The following is a 17,614-nucleotide window of genomic DNA, read 5'->3' as shown; positions in this document are numbered from 1 at the left end:
TTTGTCTAACTCCTTGTACATAAAATTAGGCCAAATCGGGGTATACATCGTATAACTAGAGACTTTTGTTATGTTTCTGGCCTTCCACCATATCTTGTGAATGGTGCGCAGAACACCGTATTGACTCCCCTTAGTGTGAAAGGTGCCATCCTCCAGTGCAGACAACAAACAGGGCCGCCCTAGAAGAAAGCCCACTATTTTTCCCGCCGTATTCATCTTCGCTACATCCCCCCCAGCCTCTAATATGCTGTAACTGACTCGCTAAATAATATAGCCACGGGTCTGGTAAGGCCAGGTCCCCATTCGTTTTAGGTCGTTGTAAAGTGGTAAGTTTAATATGAGGGATACCCTTCTTCCAAATTAAATCTCTAAACAGGGCATTTACTTTATAGAAAAAATGAAGCTGGATCCAGCAGGGTGCATTATGAAGAAGGTACAGTAACTGGGGCATCGATATCATTTTTATAAGGTTGGTCCTCCCAACCATGGAGAGCGGCAGTTTAATCCATGTATTTACCTCATCTTTAAATCTATTTAGCAAAGGCGTTAAGTTCAGATTTTCATAATCCCTTGTATCGGGTTATTTGGACGCCTAAATACTTAAAGGAGGATACTATTGTTAGACCCATGGCGTCTTCCAAGGTCGGGGCGCCTCCATTAGTTAATGGCATAACCACAGACTTTGTCCAATTAATGCGAAGTCCAGATAGTGTACCATAGTCATTAATGATCTGCATGGCTCCTTTAAGGGAGTTCCTCCAGTCATCCATGAACAGCAGTAGATCTGCATAGAGTGCAACTTTTTCAGTCAGCTCACCATACTGAAAACCTCGCACTGAGACTGCTCATCTCAAAGCTTCCGCCAAAGGCTCCACCGCAAATAAAAGCGGCGACAGGGGACACCCTTGTCGCGTCCCCCTATGCAGCTCAAAGGGGTCTGACAGATTCCTATTAATCCGCAATACGGCTTTCGGGGATGCATATAGAAGTTGTACCAACTCTATGTAATGACGTCCAAAGCCCATCCTTTCGAGCACCAGCCATAAATATCGCCATTCCACACTGTCGAATGCCCTCGCCGCACACGAGGTGTGAACCTGGCTCGCCTGAATATTCAGAAAAAGTCTTCTGACATGAACAGCAGTGGAAGCATTCGGCATGAAGCCCGCCTGGTCTGTGTGGATAAGCATCATAATAACCCGATTTAGTCTGTTTGCCATCACTTTCGCCAGCAATTTCACGTCAGTCTGCAGGAGCGAAATTGGTCTATAAGAATCCGCTTCTTTGTCATCTTTACCAGGCTTCGGGATGAGCACAATTATAGCTTCATTCATCCTGGCAGGCAAGCGTCCCGCTTCTTTTGCCTCCTTGCAAACCTCCAGCAACTGCGGCAAAAGTATGGATGCATACCTTTTATATAGTTCAGGGGGTAGGCCATCTCTCCCTGGTGCCTTATTATTAGACATAGATCCTAGAGCCTCCTACAACTCCTTAAGGGTTACTGGGGCATCTAACATATCTCTGTGTTCCCCCGAAAGGGTACGCAGCCGCTGTAAAAACTCCAGAATTTCCTCCTCTGAAGCTGTTGTCTTGGATTTGTACAGCGAGGAATAGAAGGACTGCATAATATGAACTATCGTGTTCGGATCATCTCTTATTACTCCCTCTGAATCCCTGAGCGCCGCTATATATGATGTCTGCTGTTGAGCTCTGGAAATTAAGGCCAATAGCCTCCCCGCTTTTTCTCCCTCCTCATAATAGGACTGCTTCTGGAAGAATCTCCTATTCTTTGTACTTTGCAACAATTTTGTCATTTAATTTTTCCTGCGCCTCCTTTCACCTTGTCTGTGTCCGCCGTTGGAGCAGCGAAATGCGCTGCCTCCAAGAGCCCCACCGTGGTAGTCAATCTTTGTACCGTCAGTTTAGTTAAGTTTTTTTTTTTGCATTAATATCCACTATTAACAGCCCCCTCAAATAGGCCTTCATGGCGTCCCACACCACAAGTTTAGATGCCGATGGGAGATTGATGTCAAAATATTCCTTCAGTTTGTCACCTATTCCCCCCCCCAGATCCGGTAATACATACAGCCAGTGCGGGTTAAACTTCCAGACCATGTTTCTCCGTATTCTGGTAGGCTAGGAAATCAGCGATCGCCAGAACCGGAGAGTGGTCCGAGAGTCTACGTGGTAAGTATTGGATATCCCGGAGAAAACGCCCCATACCAGCATTCCCCAATAGGAGGTCAATCCTTGATAAAGAGTCATAGGTAGAGGAGACACACGAATACTGTTTCGTCACTGGATTTTTCAACCGCCAGAAATCCAACAGAAGGGATTCCCGCAGAAGCTTTCCAAATGGAGTGAGGTCACACCCAGGAGAGTGAGAGCCTCCTCCCATCTTATCCAGTGCAGGGTTAACAATGCTGTTAAAGTCTCCCATAACTATGACTGGAACATCCGGCACATCCGCCAAATAAACCAGAATAGATTTAAGTATAGGGGAGTAAGGCGGTGGGATGTAAACCCCTACTATTACACATGGGGTAGTATACAGCGTGCAGTGTAGGCAAATATATCTTCCTTCCCTATCTATCTTATGCGAGATGCAGGTAAAAGCTATGGATTTATGCACTAAAATGCTTACGCCTCTCGCATATGTAGAGTACGTAGCATGATAGCCGTGTCCAGCCCAATGCGGACTGAGCAGCTTTGTTTGATCCTCCAGTCAATGCGTTTCCTGGATGCAGCATATCACAGGGTGGTGCTGTTTGACACTATCTAGAACAGCCCTCCTTTTATTACATTCCTTCGCCCCTCTGGTATTCCAGCTGAGGAAGTGAACTATTCCTGCCATGATAATAGTTTATTCATCAGGACATTGGAACGGATGAGGCTTAGGGAGTCTACTATTAAAGGGCACAACATATTCCTCACATCATGCTCTAGGACTCTAACTATGGAACTTTGAGAAATCATGGTCACAATTTACAGACTCTAACTAGCAAGAATGGGAACCCCCCCTCCCCCTTTCTTTAAACTAAGCAAACAAATAGAACCCAAAAACGTGCTCTAGCCTCAACAGCGGGGTCCCACCAATTACACCCGAATTACCAGGCCCGTGGGATCCAATTGGCACCCGCCGTCAAGGCCAAGCACCAGTAGTTAGCCTATCTACCCCAAACGTAGGGCGGTATCAGCAACATATATATCTGTAGGAAATAACAGAGAACAATTTATGTCTCACTTAGCAAATACACAAAGTACACGACATACACCCACACCTCCTGCACCTCTAGAATAGAAAGTATTGAACCCAATGCGAGATGACCCCTCCATTAATAGGTTTTAGGAGCCATTCTACTCTGCACATTATAAACCACTAATAATCTCACCAGCCATACTGTCACACATACCGACTGACACACCACTCGCCCTCAATGATGGTTGTTTAGATGATCACCGCATCTTCCGGCCATCAATTTCCATCTGCCGCCAGCTGTCTCTCATGACGGGCCAGCCACTTCCTTGCTTCCTCTGGGTTGTCGTGGAAAGTCGTAGTCCCCAAGGCCACTATCCGCAACTTGGCAGGGTATATCATGGAGTGCGCAACATTCAGGGACCGTAGACGTTTCTTTATGTCCAGGAAATTCGCTCTTCTTTTTTGCACTTCCTGAGAGAAGTCTGGATATAGTGACACCCTATTTCCATCAATCGTAAGATCCGTCAGCTCTCTGGCTTTTTTCAAAATAATGTCTCGATCTCTGTAGTGCAGTAATTTCACCAGAATGGGTCTCGGAGGCGCCAAATTTATTTTTAAGCCAGGTTTCAAAAAATTCTGCCGGCTGATTCCCTTCAGCCTTCTCAGGTATGCCAACCATTCTAATGTTGTTTCGGCGGGCCTGGTTTTCCAGGTCGTCCCTGTTGGCAGCAATGTCATCCACCCGCCTGGCGTACTCTCTCATATCTCTTTTCAGGGGGGGGCAAGATATCCTCTACCGCACCCATTCTGTCTTCTAAGGCTGTAGTGCGTTCTGTAAATTTTCTCAAATCATGGCGGACAATGGTAACGTCTTCTTTGATGGCTCCTACTTGTTCAGTAAAAGTAGTAAGCGACTTGCCACAGTTAGTTATGGCCATCATCACATGTTTCAGAGTAGGTTCATCCATATCAGACTCTGTAGCCTCCATAGTGTTTGCATCAACATCAGGGCACAGTGGAGAGAATCTATTATTTTGGACGATATGCTCCCCAGACGGCTCCTCGATTTCATGATCAGAGTCCATTTGTATATCCCCTTTTGCAATCGCTTGTCTCTTTTGAGACCCTTTGCTCACCGCCACTGAGGAGGTCCTGGCAAACTTCTCCAGCCTGGCCGCCATGTCCCGCTGCGCCTGGAGTTGCCGAGCCAGCGCCATCTTGGATCTCCCTCTCCACCACTTTCCTGTCCTTTTTCACTTTCATGGTTGCAGGACGCCCGCTCTGGTGCAGTTCAGGGGTCAGCAGTATTTTAAGGAGCCGATCGGAAGCTTTTATCTCCCGTACAATGTGGGTTTCAGGATGTTTATCCCGTATGGTGCAGAGGAGCTCGGCTGGCGCGCTGCCGCTCACATGCTCTGCTTAGCTCCGCTTAGAAAGGTATTGTAATTTACTGTATGTCTGATTTAAATTTTTTACATAAATCATGGCAACTCCTTTTGTGATCCTAAGGATACCCCTCACCCCTGCTGATCAGCTGGTCTGTGGTCTTCCATCTATGGAAGTCAGCGCTGGAGCTACGCAGCACCATAGTACCGGTGGGAGCTTGCTACTACAATGCTGCTCCTATTGACTTCAATGGTAGCAGCGCTGTAATAGCGAGCTCCAGCTGCTACAGTGAGCGTTGCTGGTGCTATGTAGCTCAGGCTCTGACTTCCATCGATGGTGCTATACAGACTAACTGGTCAGCAGGGTGACAGGTCTCCCCCAATCAACTAGTGATGGGATAGGCCATCGCTTAAAAAACCCTGAGGTGCTGCAACAAAGACCTACAGAAGCATCTCGGAATTTTAAAAATCCATAGGTACACAGTATGAGATGACCACTTAATAATAATGTAAAAAGCAATACCCCAGTATAATGCTAGTATTGGAATAACTTACTGTAGACTTGAGCACATCCTCATGATACGGGTGCATTCACGCGTCCGTAGTTCCGGGTCTGCATCCATTCCGCAATTTTGCAGAACGGGTGCAGACTCAGTGGGGCCGCAAAAGATGTAATTCCATTTCGCAGCCCTGCAAAAAAGATAGAGCATGTCCTATTCTTCTTCTTTTCTATCATAGGGCCGGCCATGTGCGGTCCGAAAAAAGGGGAACGCACACAGGCGGTACCCGTGTCTTGCGGACGTGTGAATGGACCCTAACCTGTAGGAGTGTGGGAAGTGTAAGCAAGCGTTCCTCACTGCCAAACCATAGGCACAAAGCTTGTTCTGGTGATTTGCATTCTAGAAAGTGCAATCTTTAACCCAGGTACTGTACAGTAATGTGATATAGGAAATACTCCCACTGTATTATAGGAGCTCAGGTGAGCTGGCCAGGGTTTGCCCGTCCAGAAGCTTGAACTGTTTCCATTGTCAAGCAGCACAAATGTGAATGTTGTTCTCCAAACAGTGTATTAATGCACAATCTGTAATTATTAAAGGGGTTGTCCCCATCAAAGATGGCTCCTTTCAGAATGCACGCTCCTGCTCTGAACAGGAATCCAGCGCGGCATACCACGGACCGCTCTCGGCCGCGGAACACGGCTGTGTGCATTCGGCCTAAGAGACGCAGAGTGGCTTTCCGTTCTGACTCGTAGAGGAGAGGGGTACCTCGCTTCTACGGCATCCATATGACCTAGTAGGGCAGGCATATGAATAGGGGTTGTCTTCATGAGATGATGACTAATAAAAAGTAATTGTTTATTCATTTATTTTACAATTTTTTTACTTGTAGGTTTTGGTAATATTTGATTTTATTAATTGATTTTTATTTTATTAACATTTATTTGATTTATTTTCACCCTGGGGATATTTAACATAAATGTATTATTATTTTTCTTTTATTAATGCCTTGGAATACAAATTTATATTCCAATGCATTCTTGCCTCTGTTAGGGCATACCTCAGGTAGTCCTTACACCTGGTACATCGGAGGCTCTGCTTTCTTGTCTTCTTGGAAACAGAGCTCATTTGCATACCATTTCCCCAGAGGAGCATTGCCTGACCTATAAGACTCCTTACGCCCACTAGGTGCTCTCCATAAGGAGAAATAGCACCCACCAAATACTGACAAAGGCCTGTCACCCAGTTGAACGGGTATTCCGGTTACCGTAAATTTAACTTATGTTTTAGACTAATTCATCATCAATAATTACCTAATCTAATGTAAATTTCACATATTTACCGTTCAGTAGTTATAAAAGTAGTTTTCTTTCTCTGGTACCCACTGTGTTTCCGCATAAATTACCATGGCATCGACCTGTAGTTCTGAGCCTTTGTTAGGTCGAGCATGCTCAGTGTGCTGCTATCAGTTCTCTACAGTTGTTTTCAAAATTATTCAACCCCCACTGAAATTGAGTGTTTTGGCCAGTTTGACATTGATTTTGATTATTTCAGTCATCTTGTTTACAATTAAATCAAAGAGGCACTTGTAAGTCAGACAAATATAACATAACATTTATAATGAAATAACCACAAATGTCTTTTCTGTGCTCACAATATTATCGGTTTTATTCAACCCCCAAGTGACATTCAATCTTAGTACTTAGTACAACATCCTTTTCCAGTTATAACAGCTTTTAAACGTGAAGCATAGCTTGACACAAGTGTCTTGCAGCGATCTACGGGTATCTTCGTCCATTCTTCATGGGCAAAAGCCTCCAGTTCAGTCACGTTCTTAGGCTTGCGCGCTGCAACTGCTTTCTTTAAGTCCCACCAGAGGTTCTCAATCGGATTTAAGTCTGGTGACTGCGATGGCCACTTCAAAATGTTCCAGCCTTTAATCTGCAACCATGCTCTAGTGGACTTGGAGGTATGCTTGGGATCATTGTCCTGTTGAAAGGTCCAACGTCTCCCAAGCCTCAGGTTTGTGACGGACTGCATCACATTTTCATCCAATATATCCTGGTACTGAAGAGAATTCATGGTACCTTGCACACGCTGAAGCTTCCCTGTACCTGGAGAAGCAAAACAGCCCCAAAGCATGATTGACCCCCCGCCATGCTTCACAGTAGGCAAGGTGTTCTTTTCTTCATAGGCCTTGTTCTTCCTCCTCCAAACATAGTGTTGATCCATGGGCCCAGACAGTTGTTTCATCAGTCCACAGAACACTATCCCAAAACTTTTGTGGTTTGTCCACATGACTTTTGGCCTACTGCAGTCGACTCTTCTTATTCTTTGGAGACAGCAAGGGGGTGCGCCTGGGAGTTCTGGCATGGAGGCCTTCATTACGCAGTGTGCGCCTTATTGTCTGAGCTGAAACTTCAGTACCCACATCTGACAAATCTTTTTTCAGTTCCTCAGCAGTCACACGGGGACTTTTCTCCACTTTGCGCTTCAGGTAGCGCACAGCAGTCGAAGTCAGCATCTTCTTTCTGCCACGACCAGGTAGCGTTTCAACAGTGCCCTTTGCCTTGAATTTGCGAATGATGCTTCCTATGGTGTCTCTTGGTATGTTTAACATCTTTGCAATCTTCTTGTAGCCATTGCCCTTCCTGTGAAGAGAAATCACCTCTTCTCTTGTCTTCCTGGACCATTCTCTTGACTTAACCATGTTTGTAAACACACCAGTAAATGTCTAGAAGGAGCTGAGTATCACAGTCCTTTTAAATCTGCCTAATTGGTGCTTATTATGCTTGATTGCTGCTCCTTGACATCCACAGGTGTTTTCAATACCTGATCGAAAACACTTGAATGAACCTCTGTTCTTAAGAGTGGTAGTCTTCAAGGGGTTGAATAATTGTGTCAATGAGGAAATCACAAAAAAACATTTAATACTGTATTACAAAAACAATTGATGTCATTTTAGTTGCATTTTGGTTCTTTAAAAAGCCCTTGTAAGATTTCATTCTGAACACAATTACAAATGTACACTAAATTCCCTAAAACCCTTTACAGCATTGGGGGTTGAAAAATTTGGAACACAACTGTAGCTATATGTCTTATGAAGCAAAGGGAGTGTCAATGTGCTGCTGATTACTGAGTAGAGGGGGCGTGACCGGGCTTTATATCAGCCAGCCAATCAACATTCATGAACAAGCACAAGCTCACATAGGAGCTAGACAAATGGGTTGCAAGGTAAAATGCAGTTTTAACATGTATAGGTATGGGTTCTGATTGGGTCACAGCTTGCAGCCTTAATGCAGTTTTTCTAAAATTAAGTTACTTTACTGGAATACCCCTTTAAGCCAAGTTCTGCCTGCTCTGCACTGATGAAGAGTAATCACCCCAAAACAGCAGTCTGCAGATGAGATACTGGCTTAGCTATAATCCCTAAATTATTGCAAATAATCAGGTGACAGCCTAAGTTTTTCACTGAAGTAGACTATTTAGGGACAGAGGTAGTCACCCTTTTTCATGCCATGATTGCCGTTAAAAGTGACATTGGCTGGCATTGAAGAAAACTGTCAATTTCGAGTACATGGCAGGAAGAGGTTAAAACATTCCTGGTCATTAATCAGTATGGTAGCATTTACTATAATTCAAGAAAAATGTACTTGGCACAGTGCAGAGATATATTTCCCCGTATTTTACTATGTGCTTGCTTTCATTTTTCTTTTCTTTTTTACCATCTTAGGACAATATAGGTGAACTAGATGTTGACCTTCAGGATGAACTTAAAGCTGAACGTAAAAAGCAAGAAGATGAGAAGGAAAAGGGTCGGAAGAAGGCGGTTTTGTTTGGATCAAGTGATATATATGATTCCATTTTAGCTGTGGAAGAAAAAGTTGAGTGTTCACTTCCACTAGACTTCAAGGAGGCCAGGGAGGTATTCCTTGTGGGGCAGAATTATGTTAATGAGGCCAAAGAGTACTTTCAGCTGGATGGACACGTCACCGACCACATAGAAGTGGTCAAGGACCACAGCGCCCTGTTTAAGGTTCTCGCCTTCTTCGAGGAGGACTATGAACGGCGCTGTAAAATGCACAAACGTAGAATAGATATGCTGGAGCCGCTATGTAAAGAGTTAAACCCTCAGTACTATCTTCTAGTCTGTAGGCAGCTTCAGTTTGAGTTGGCTGACACCTATTACGAGATGATGGATTTGAAGGTAGCTATAGGAAATAAACTGGATGAGATGGACTCTCACACAATCAAGAAAATCAACATTCTAGCACAGGCGGCAATTAAGTTCTATGAGATGTTTTTGGATTCCTTAAAAAGTCCAGATAAAAAGTTTCCAGAGAAATTAGAGGACGACGTTCTCCGTCCTGCACTGGTGGCCAAGTTCCATATTGCACGTCTCTATGGAAAGCTCATCACCACCGATGCAAACAAACAGCTGGAAAACATGCAGATATCTCTAAGCTATTACACATTCCTGGTAGAATATTGCGCCAACCACGAAGAGGCCATTAAGTCGGTGGAGACAGAGTTGGAACTCACTAAAGAAATGGTGGCCCTACTGCCTGCTCGAATGGAAAGATTAAGGATGCAGTTCTCCTCCTTCACCAGAGCTGCACTGTGCAATTAGAGATTTCTAAACATGTCTATTTATTGATCCTAATACTCTACAGTTAACAATTCTTGACCATGAGAAGCAAAAAGTAAACCGCAAACACTTGAGTGTTTTTGGATTTTTTTTGTCAGTGGTTTTATGTGATTGTATATTTTATTTTGCATGTGTTTTGAATGCACTATGTACATGTAGTCATTTTTGAGGAATTGGGCGACGGGCAGCCATTTTATGGCATTGTCAACATAAAAGAAATAAACACTCTTCATGGTCTGTAATGGGATGGTGGCTGGTTTGGACATTTACATCTATCTATATAAAGAGAATTATATACAGTAAAAAAATAAATAAAAAAAACAACTGGGTTTAACATATACTAAGAACAAATATCTATATAAACCACGATACAATATGTGCACCCAAATTCTGGTATTAGACTCTTATTTTAATATAATTCAGTATGAAAAATTAGTCACTTTTGTAATTAAAGAAGCACTCCCACAAACATTTTTATTTTCTGACCTGTTAGAAAGGTACATGTAGTGAAGATAACTGTCTTACCGATGAACGTATTTGTAAGTTATATCCTCCCTTCTGATCCTCAGTGTTTGTCATGTGACCACGCAGCCCTGAAGATGTCCATAAAAAGACATTCAGTGTTTAATCTGTGACTGTGTCCGTGAAGGGTCCATGTTTTGTCCGTGTGTCCACTTTTTCCCTGGGTGTCATCCGTATTCCGCACGCAGTGCTAGGCTGTAAAGGGGATCTCCAGAACATCTCCTGCCAATGGTCAGTGAAAATCACTCACTGACGGAACATGGATGCCATCCATGTTCTGTCAGTGGTTTTCATGGACCCATAGATAGGGTTGTTTCGGGTATTAAATTTTCGATACCCAATCGATACTTTTGTCTGGTATCGACCTCGATACCAGGATTTGCCTATTTTCGATACTAGGCTTTGCTGTGGCGCAGTCTAGTATCCGAGAACAAGGAGCGCGCTGCTCTCAGCGTGCTCTGTGTTCTCCTCAGCAGCACAGGGGAGAAGGAAGCAGTCTCTCCCTCCCCCCTGTGCCGCTGCCACCAATGAGGAGAGGGGGGCGGGCGCACTGCGCCACCAATGAAAGTAAATGTTTAATACAAATCCCGGAGACGGGTGCTGGCGGGGAGCTGCGATTAGCGGCAGTTAACCCCTCAGTTGCTGCACCTGGCTCCTGTATTAAATGTTATTTATATTATCATTGGTGGCGCAGTGCGCTCTCCTCTCCAGTATTAAAATCATTGGTGGTCACCTCAACCCCCCCCCCCCCCCCCCCCCACAGTATTAAAATATTGGTAACACAGTGCGCCCCCTCATTGGTGGTAGTGGCCACAGGGTCCCCTCCTCCTCATTGATGGTAGTGGCAGTTCCGGTCGGAGCCCCAGCAGTGTAATCCTGGGGCTCCGTCCAATTACCATGGCAGCCAGGACGCTACTGAAGCCCTGGCTGCCATAGTCTGCTCCCTGCTGCTGTGTGTACAAAGCCCAGGGCAGCAGGGAGAGTGTAATATCCTATTCACACTAATAGAGCTCTATTAGGGTGACTAGGACAAGAGATTAAAAGATCCCAGGTTCTGGCCCCTAAGGGGGGAAATGGTTAACAAATAAAAAGTAAAAAAAAAAAAGTTAAATAATTTTTTTTTATATTAAGTATATATCACCCCCTTTTCAAATTTTGCATATAAAATATATAAACAATAAATAAATAAACATGTCACATATCGCCACGTCCGAAAAGTTCAAACTATTAAAAAAATGTCCTATGCGGTGAACGCCGTAACAGAAAAAAATAATAATAATGCGCGATTCGCAATTTTTTTTTTGTCACCTTGTCCCCCCAAAAAATAGGATTGGACTGTTCTATTATTGGCCGGACGTTCCATAAAATGCAGACTGCACACAGCTTTTTTTGGGGGTTTATTTTTTTTCGCATGGTATCGAGTATCGCAATATTTTTTTTATGTTATCGAAAACGAATCAAAATTTGGGTATTGAAACAACCCTACCCATAGACTTTAATGCTTCAGTTGTTTTCCCACTGACTTACTAGCTGTGAGTCTGTGCCAAATATCTCTTACACGCAAAATTGTGCCACTTTTTTTTATCAGGTTTCTACATGCTTTTTTCCAACTTGCTCAATGAGGGGAGTGGCTTATCAGAAAGGGGCGAGACCTAAGATGCAACATTTAGCCCCAAAATTGGAAAACCCCTTTAAAGAGTTTGTGATTTGAAAAAAAAAAAGGGTGCCACTCTTGTACACAGTCTGTCTGGTATTGTAGCTCAGCCTCAGGGGGTGCTCCAATACCAAGCCCTGCCTGTGGACAAGGGTGGCACTGTTCCTAAAGAACCCCTTAGTGACCACACACATTTTTTTTTTTTTAAATTCCAAGAGCTATAACTTTTTTGTTTTTTCATCAATGTACGGTACTTGTATGAGGTCTTATTTTTTGCAGGACAAGTTATAGTTTTTAATGCACCATTTTGGATACATGTAATGATTAAAGACAATTGTTTAGCTAAAACCCCCTTTGTTTACGTCAGTAAAAAGGCATATTAGTGGTCACTAAGGCGTTAAAACTCTAAAAGACAGTTAATGTAAAGTTTCAAAGGCTTGTGTCAGTATTACATAAAAAAGGGAACCCACAAGGCAATGTAAACTGTGTTGCCCAAGGAGGAGGCTTCACATTTGATGAGGAAGGAAGAGGAGGGTGTTGCCTCAAGCCATATCACGAAGTTGGAGATGAAAGATATTAGGTTCCCGCATGATATGAAATTTTCTCTTGTGTATCTGAAAGAATACACAAGTTTAATGCTTTATTCAGATGGACCTTTTGTAGACCACGATGAACTCCACCATAATGTATAATAGCATTTTACAGATTGCTAGGTTAATAGGAATTTGCTGTATATGAGAATACATAAATGTCCTCATTGTGTTCCTAGAGATGGACTTAAAGGGGTTATCCCATGACTAATGTAAAAATGAAAAACCAGACATCATACAGTACATGACAACCTCTTTCTAACAAAGCTAGAACCAGTCCTGTACCTCACATGGATCCAGAGATCTCCCCATTCATTGCTCTGCTAGATTTATATTAATCTGAAAACTGAGGGGGAGTGTCTTTTTTGCTGCAGCTCAGGAGGCGTGTCTCAGCTCTCCCTATCACAGCTCAGGAGGCGTGTCTCGGCTCTCCCTATCACAGCTCAGGAGGCGTGTCTCGGCTCTCCCTATCACAGCTCAGGAGGCAGTTGAAAGATGAAATTGAGCATGTGCGGCCATCTTAATGAGCCGGTCAAATAAATAAGAAAATAAGTGGCACTAGACAGATACATTTTATTGAATAACTCAGTGGCTATACAAATTTTTTAATTACATGCAGTTACAAAAGTATTCAGATCCAGGAGCTGGTTTAAAAACTGTAGAATATTTTTCATGGGACAACCCCTTTAAAGGGAACCTGTCACCAAAAAAAACGCTTACTAAGCTGTTAATAGTACCTTATAGTGCTGCATAGTAGTTTCCTAATGCACTTTTTCATTGTTTAGCCGCATCTAGCCTCCTTCAGAAATCTATGTTTTATTCAGCCGCTGCCCCCTGCTTCAAGTCAGGTGAAGTCAAGGGGGCAGCAGCCTAGGCGTCTCCAATGCTGCTCTCCCTGCCTCCCGCCGCCTTTATTGACAAGCTGGATCTCAGTGCCGGGACCGCGCTCCCAGCCCGCATGCGCAGTAAAGGGCTGCTGTAGCGCGATCCCGGCTCGTACACTCAGCCGGCTTCAGTTTCGCTACTGCGCATGCGCCCGCCAGCCATACATACTAGTGCAGTTACAGAAGATGCCGGGCGCATGCGCAGTAGCGAAACTGAAGCCGGCTGAGTGTACGAGCCGGAGCCGGGATCGCGCTACAGCAGCCCTTTACTGCGCATGCGGGAAGGGAGCGCGGTCCCGGCACTGAGATCCGGCTTGTCAATAAAGGCGGGGAGACGCCTAGGCCGCTGCCCCCTTGACTTCAAACCTGACTTGAAGCAGGGGGCAGCGGCTGAATAAAACATCGATTTCTCAAGGAGGCTAGATGTGGCTAAACAATGAAAAAGTGCATTAGGAAACTACTATGCAGCACTATAAGGTACTATTAACAGCTTAGTAAGTGTTTTTTTGGTGACAGGTTCCCTTTAAGGCTTTCAACCAGGGCTCAGTAAGATTTTTTTACATTGGTAGGCCTGGACGCTTTCACAAGGCTTCTGGCATGGTATAGTAACTGATTGATTCCCGCAATCTTGTCACAGGGGGGTGTTCGGTCATCGGAGGGAGCTCCCTCTAAATAACGGCTCAGATGCCATGGATGCAATTGACCACAGCACTTGGGTGGTTGATAGTCCATGATTGGCATTGTCTCTGATCGCAGACATTGCCTGTGAATGTCTGCTACGAAAAGCAGCAGACATCCATTGACTATGGCACCCTATTAGCTTCAGCACCATGTTTAAAGTGACTCTGTCAGCTCCAAAACACCCCTAAACTAGAAAAGGAGGTTTATAGTGTGACATTGAGTCCCATTTCCTTTTTATCTTCATATTCACTTACATTCTGACACTGGGCTCCCACAAACTCAGCTTTGAGTCCTCTCCGTTATGTGAGTGAGCTCAGGAGTCCTTTCATTGCATTTTACTGCTGGTTTGTCGGAGCACAGGATCGGGATGAAAGGGAGTATGAATATAAAAATGACATAACCGGACTCGGCACCACTTACACTATACACCGCTTACTCTAGTTTAGGGGGTGTTTTGGAGCTGACAGATTCACTTTAAAGGCCGCCATATGTACAGCAGATGTGAGGGAGTTAAAGCACATATTCCTAAAGAGGACTGTTTTCTGAAATGTGCGCATATCACCTACACTTCGAGTTGTCCAGTTTAGAAAACTCATTTATGTATATCCAATTAGGGAGCTGTTAAGGCCTCTTTCACACGAGCGTGACGGATTAGATCCGGATGCGTTCAGGGAAACTCGCACCATTTGGCAAGCAAGTTCAGTCAGTTTTGTCTGCAATCGCGTTCAGTTTTTTCCACGCGGGTGCAATGCGTTTTTCACGCGCGTGATAAAAAACTGAAGGTTTACAAACAACATCTCTTAGTAACCATCAGTGAAAAACACATCGCAGATGTAATGCGTTTTTCACTGAAGCCCCATTCATTCTATGGGGTCGGGGCTGCGTGAAAAACGCAGAATATAGAACATGCTGCGATTTTCACACAACGCAGAACTGATGCGTGAAAAAGAAAAGCTCATGTACACAGACCCATTGAAATGAATGGGTCAGGATTCAGTGCGGGTGCAATGCGTTCACGTCACGCATTGCACCGGTGTGAGAAACTCGCTCGTGTGAAAGGGGCCTTAGGGAAATGTTAATAGAGGGTGGAAACCCATGTTCAGGGTGCTCTGCTCTTGACCAGAGAGGAGACTGCCTACAAATGGTCTCTGTCACTTTGGAAGACATGTCCTGTTTTCCACCGGATTGATTTGAATGAGCACTGAGGCCAGCATTTGTGGCAGGAGACCAGTGTCTTAGAAGCACCAGTAATTTTCCTGAACTACTTAGAAATCCCTGACTCCATATATATGAGGTTGGCGCTATGATGAAGAAAGGGAGGGGTATCCCAAAGTCTTGTCATTATTCAGACAGTACTAAAGCCTCATTCACAAGTCGGTGATTTCCATCAGTGATTGTGAGCCAAAACTAGGATTGGAGCCTCCACAAAGATAAGGTATAAGGGAAAGCTCTGCACCGGTTCTGTGTTTAGATCCGCACATGATTTTGGCTCAAAATCACTGACCAAACACTGACGTGTGAAGGAGGCATAAAGGTGGATTTAGGGCACCTTCACACGCAGCAGATTTTGTGGCAGAAAATTCCATGACTGAAAATCAGTTCCATTCACCTCAGTGGGGCTTTCAGAAATCCATGTGCTTGCTGCCTCATTCAAATGATCGGAACTGATTTTTAGTGCGGCAACATTGACTTCCAGCGGTTTTGTGTCCGCCATTGGAACGCAACAAACCGGAATGGAATGCATTCTGGTACACTCCGTTCCGGTCTGTTCAGTTTTGTCCCAATTGAAAATTAATGGGGACAAAACTGAAGTGTTTTCCTCTGGTTGTAGCAGTTTACTTTATACCAGAATTTTGCGCCAAAATGTTAGCACATTTTATTGGCGCACATTGTCATAACCTAAGTCGTTACTCGCCCTTGTTGGGATGAGTGGAAAAAAGGGTCCAAAAACGTAATAAATGTGGTTCAAAGTATGTCATTTTTGGTGCAAACTAAGCCAGAACTGGCACAGTGGGGGTCATTTACTATGCCCTCTACTCAAGTCTTCTGGTGTAAAAAAGTCACAAACCACCAGTTACAAGTGGTGTCTACATTGCCCTCGACACTTTCCTCAAAGGAGCCCGGGCATGGTGTGGTTCAGGCTATCAGCCCCGGCACATTTACCACCATTTATACTAGTTTACTACCGTAGATAATGATTGAAATCTATCTCAGCAATGAGCTGGAGTCCATTCCAATCTAGGGGCAGATACCAGCGTAGGAAACTCCTAATTTATGATGGGGCCATCACCTCATCATAAATTCAGCGCATCCTCCGGGGACGCAGTGGGATATCAAGACAGCATAGAAACGCGGTCTTGATAAATGACCCCCATTAGGTGTCAAAATGAACTGAATTTTAAAGCATTTCTAAAAGACAATTCCGTGCTATATCAACAAGATCTAAATAATCAGTCCAGAGGATTTCTGTTTCTACAGTTATGACCCTCTTTATCTTAGGTTACATCATTCATTATAGAAGCTTAGAGCAGTGAAGAAGTCTGAAAACTGTTTTATAGTTAATTGAAGATCATCCTGTTTTTTTTTTAACCTTCTTAGGCATAGTTCACACTTCAGTTTTTTGATTAGTTCTTTCCATCAGTTATTGCGAGCCAAAACCAGTAGTGAAGCCTACTCAGAGATCAGGTGTAATGGAAAGATCTGCTCCTGTTCTGTGTTTTTGACCCAGATCTGTTTTTTTTTCTCACAATCACTGATGGAAATAACTGAAGTGTGAACTTGGCCTTAGGGCTCATGCACATGGACGTTGCCCGGCCATGCCCGTATTGCGGCCCGCAAACAGCGGGTCTGCAATATGTGGGCACCGGCCGTGTGCACCTCGAATCACACCGGATGGGAGGCACGGAAGCACTACGGAGCGCTTCCGCAAGGTTTCTCTCTGTGCCTCTGCACCGCAAAAATATAGAACCCGTTCTATTTTTTTTGCAGTGTGGATGAATCACAGACCCATTCAAGTTGCATGGGTCTGGATCCGTCTGCGGAATCTGCACGGATGTTTCCCGTGCATTTGGATCTACAAATTGTGGTCCCCAATGCACGGAACGGCCGACCAACAGCCGTGGGCATGAGCACTTCACATCACCATTTAATTTTCCATTCTACTAATCTGTCAGAAGAACAGAACAAAAAAAAACAGGATCCTGTAAAAAACGGATCCTGTGCATCCACTTTGCTAATTTTGCATCCGTTTTAGCCATTTCTATCTGAGACCTGTTTTGTTTTTTACACTTTTCTGTCTAAAAAAAAATCTGATCTCAGATAGCTGTAGGCTGCCTGGGCATGCTGGGAGTAGTTTTGCAACAGCTGGAGGGCCACAGGTTGGGCATATGCGTTAAATTTCAATGACATTTTATGAACTGGCAAAACTTTTAGAGAGTCTGTCACCAGATTTCACAATACAAACTGCATGCCTCTGTTGGACCAGATGAGGCTGATGTACTTACTTTAAAAGTTCTCTTCAGAATGCTAAACAATCAGTAGCTTGGACATCACTC

General features: G+C 44.1%; 1 protein-coding gene across 4 annotated transcripts in view; it reads left to right on the top strand.

Moving 5' to 3' along the window:
• Positions 1-9,976, top strand: part of LOC121004065 (kinesin family binding protein) — a 33,530-nt gene extending 23,554 nt beyond the window's left edge. For all 4 annotated transcript variants that reach the window (XM_040436140.1, XM_040436139.1, XM_040436138.1 and 1 more), the window contains one exon: positions 8,815-9,976. In XM_040436140.1, coding sequence (XP_040292074.1) covers positions 8,815-9,711 — 897 coding nt within the window. In that variant the 3' untranslated portion in view covers positions 9,712-9,976. The remainder of the gene's footprint in view (positions 1-8,814) is intronic.
• The last annotated feature ends 7,638 nt before the right edge of the window (positions 9,977-17,614 follow it).

Source organism: Bufo bufo, chromosome 6 (assembly GCF_905171765.1).
Source record: "Bufo bufo chromosome 6, aBufBuf1.1, whole genome shotgun sequence".
Classification (NCBI taxonomy): domain Eukaryota; kingdom Metazoa; phylum Chordata; class Amphibia; order Anura; family Bufonidae; genus Bufo; species Bufo bufo.
This window is presented reverse-complemented; position numbering and strand designations above follow the sequence as displayed.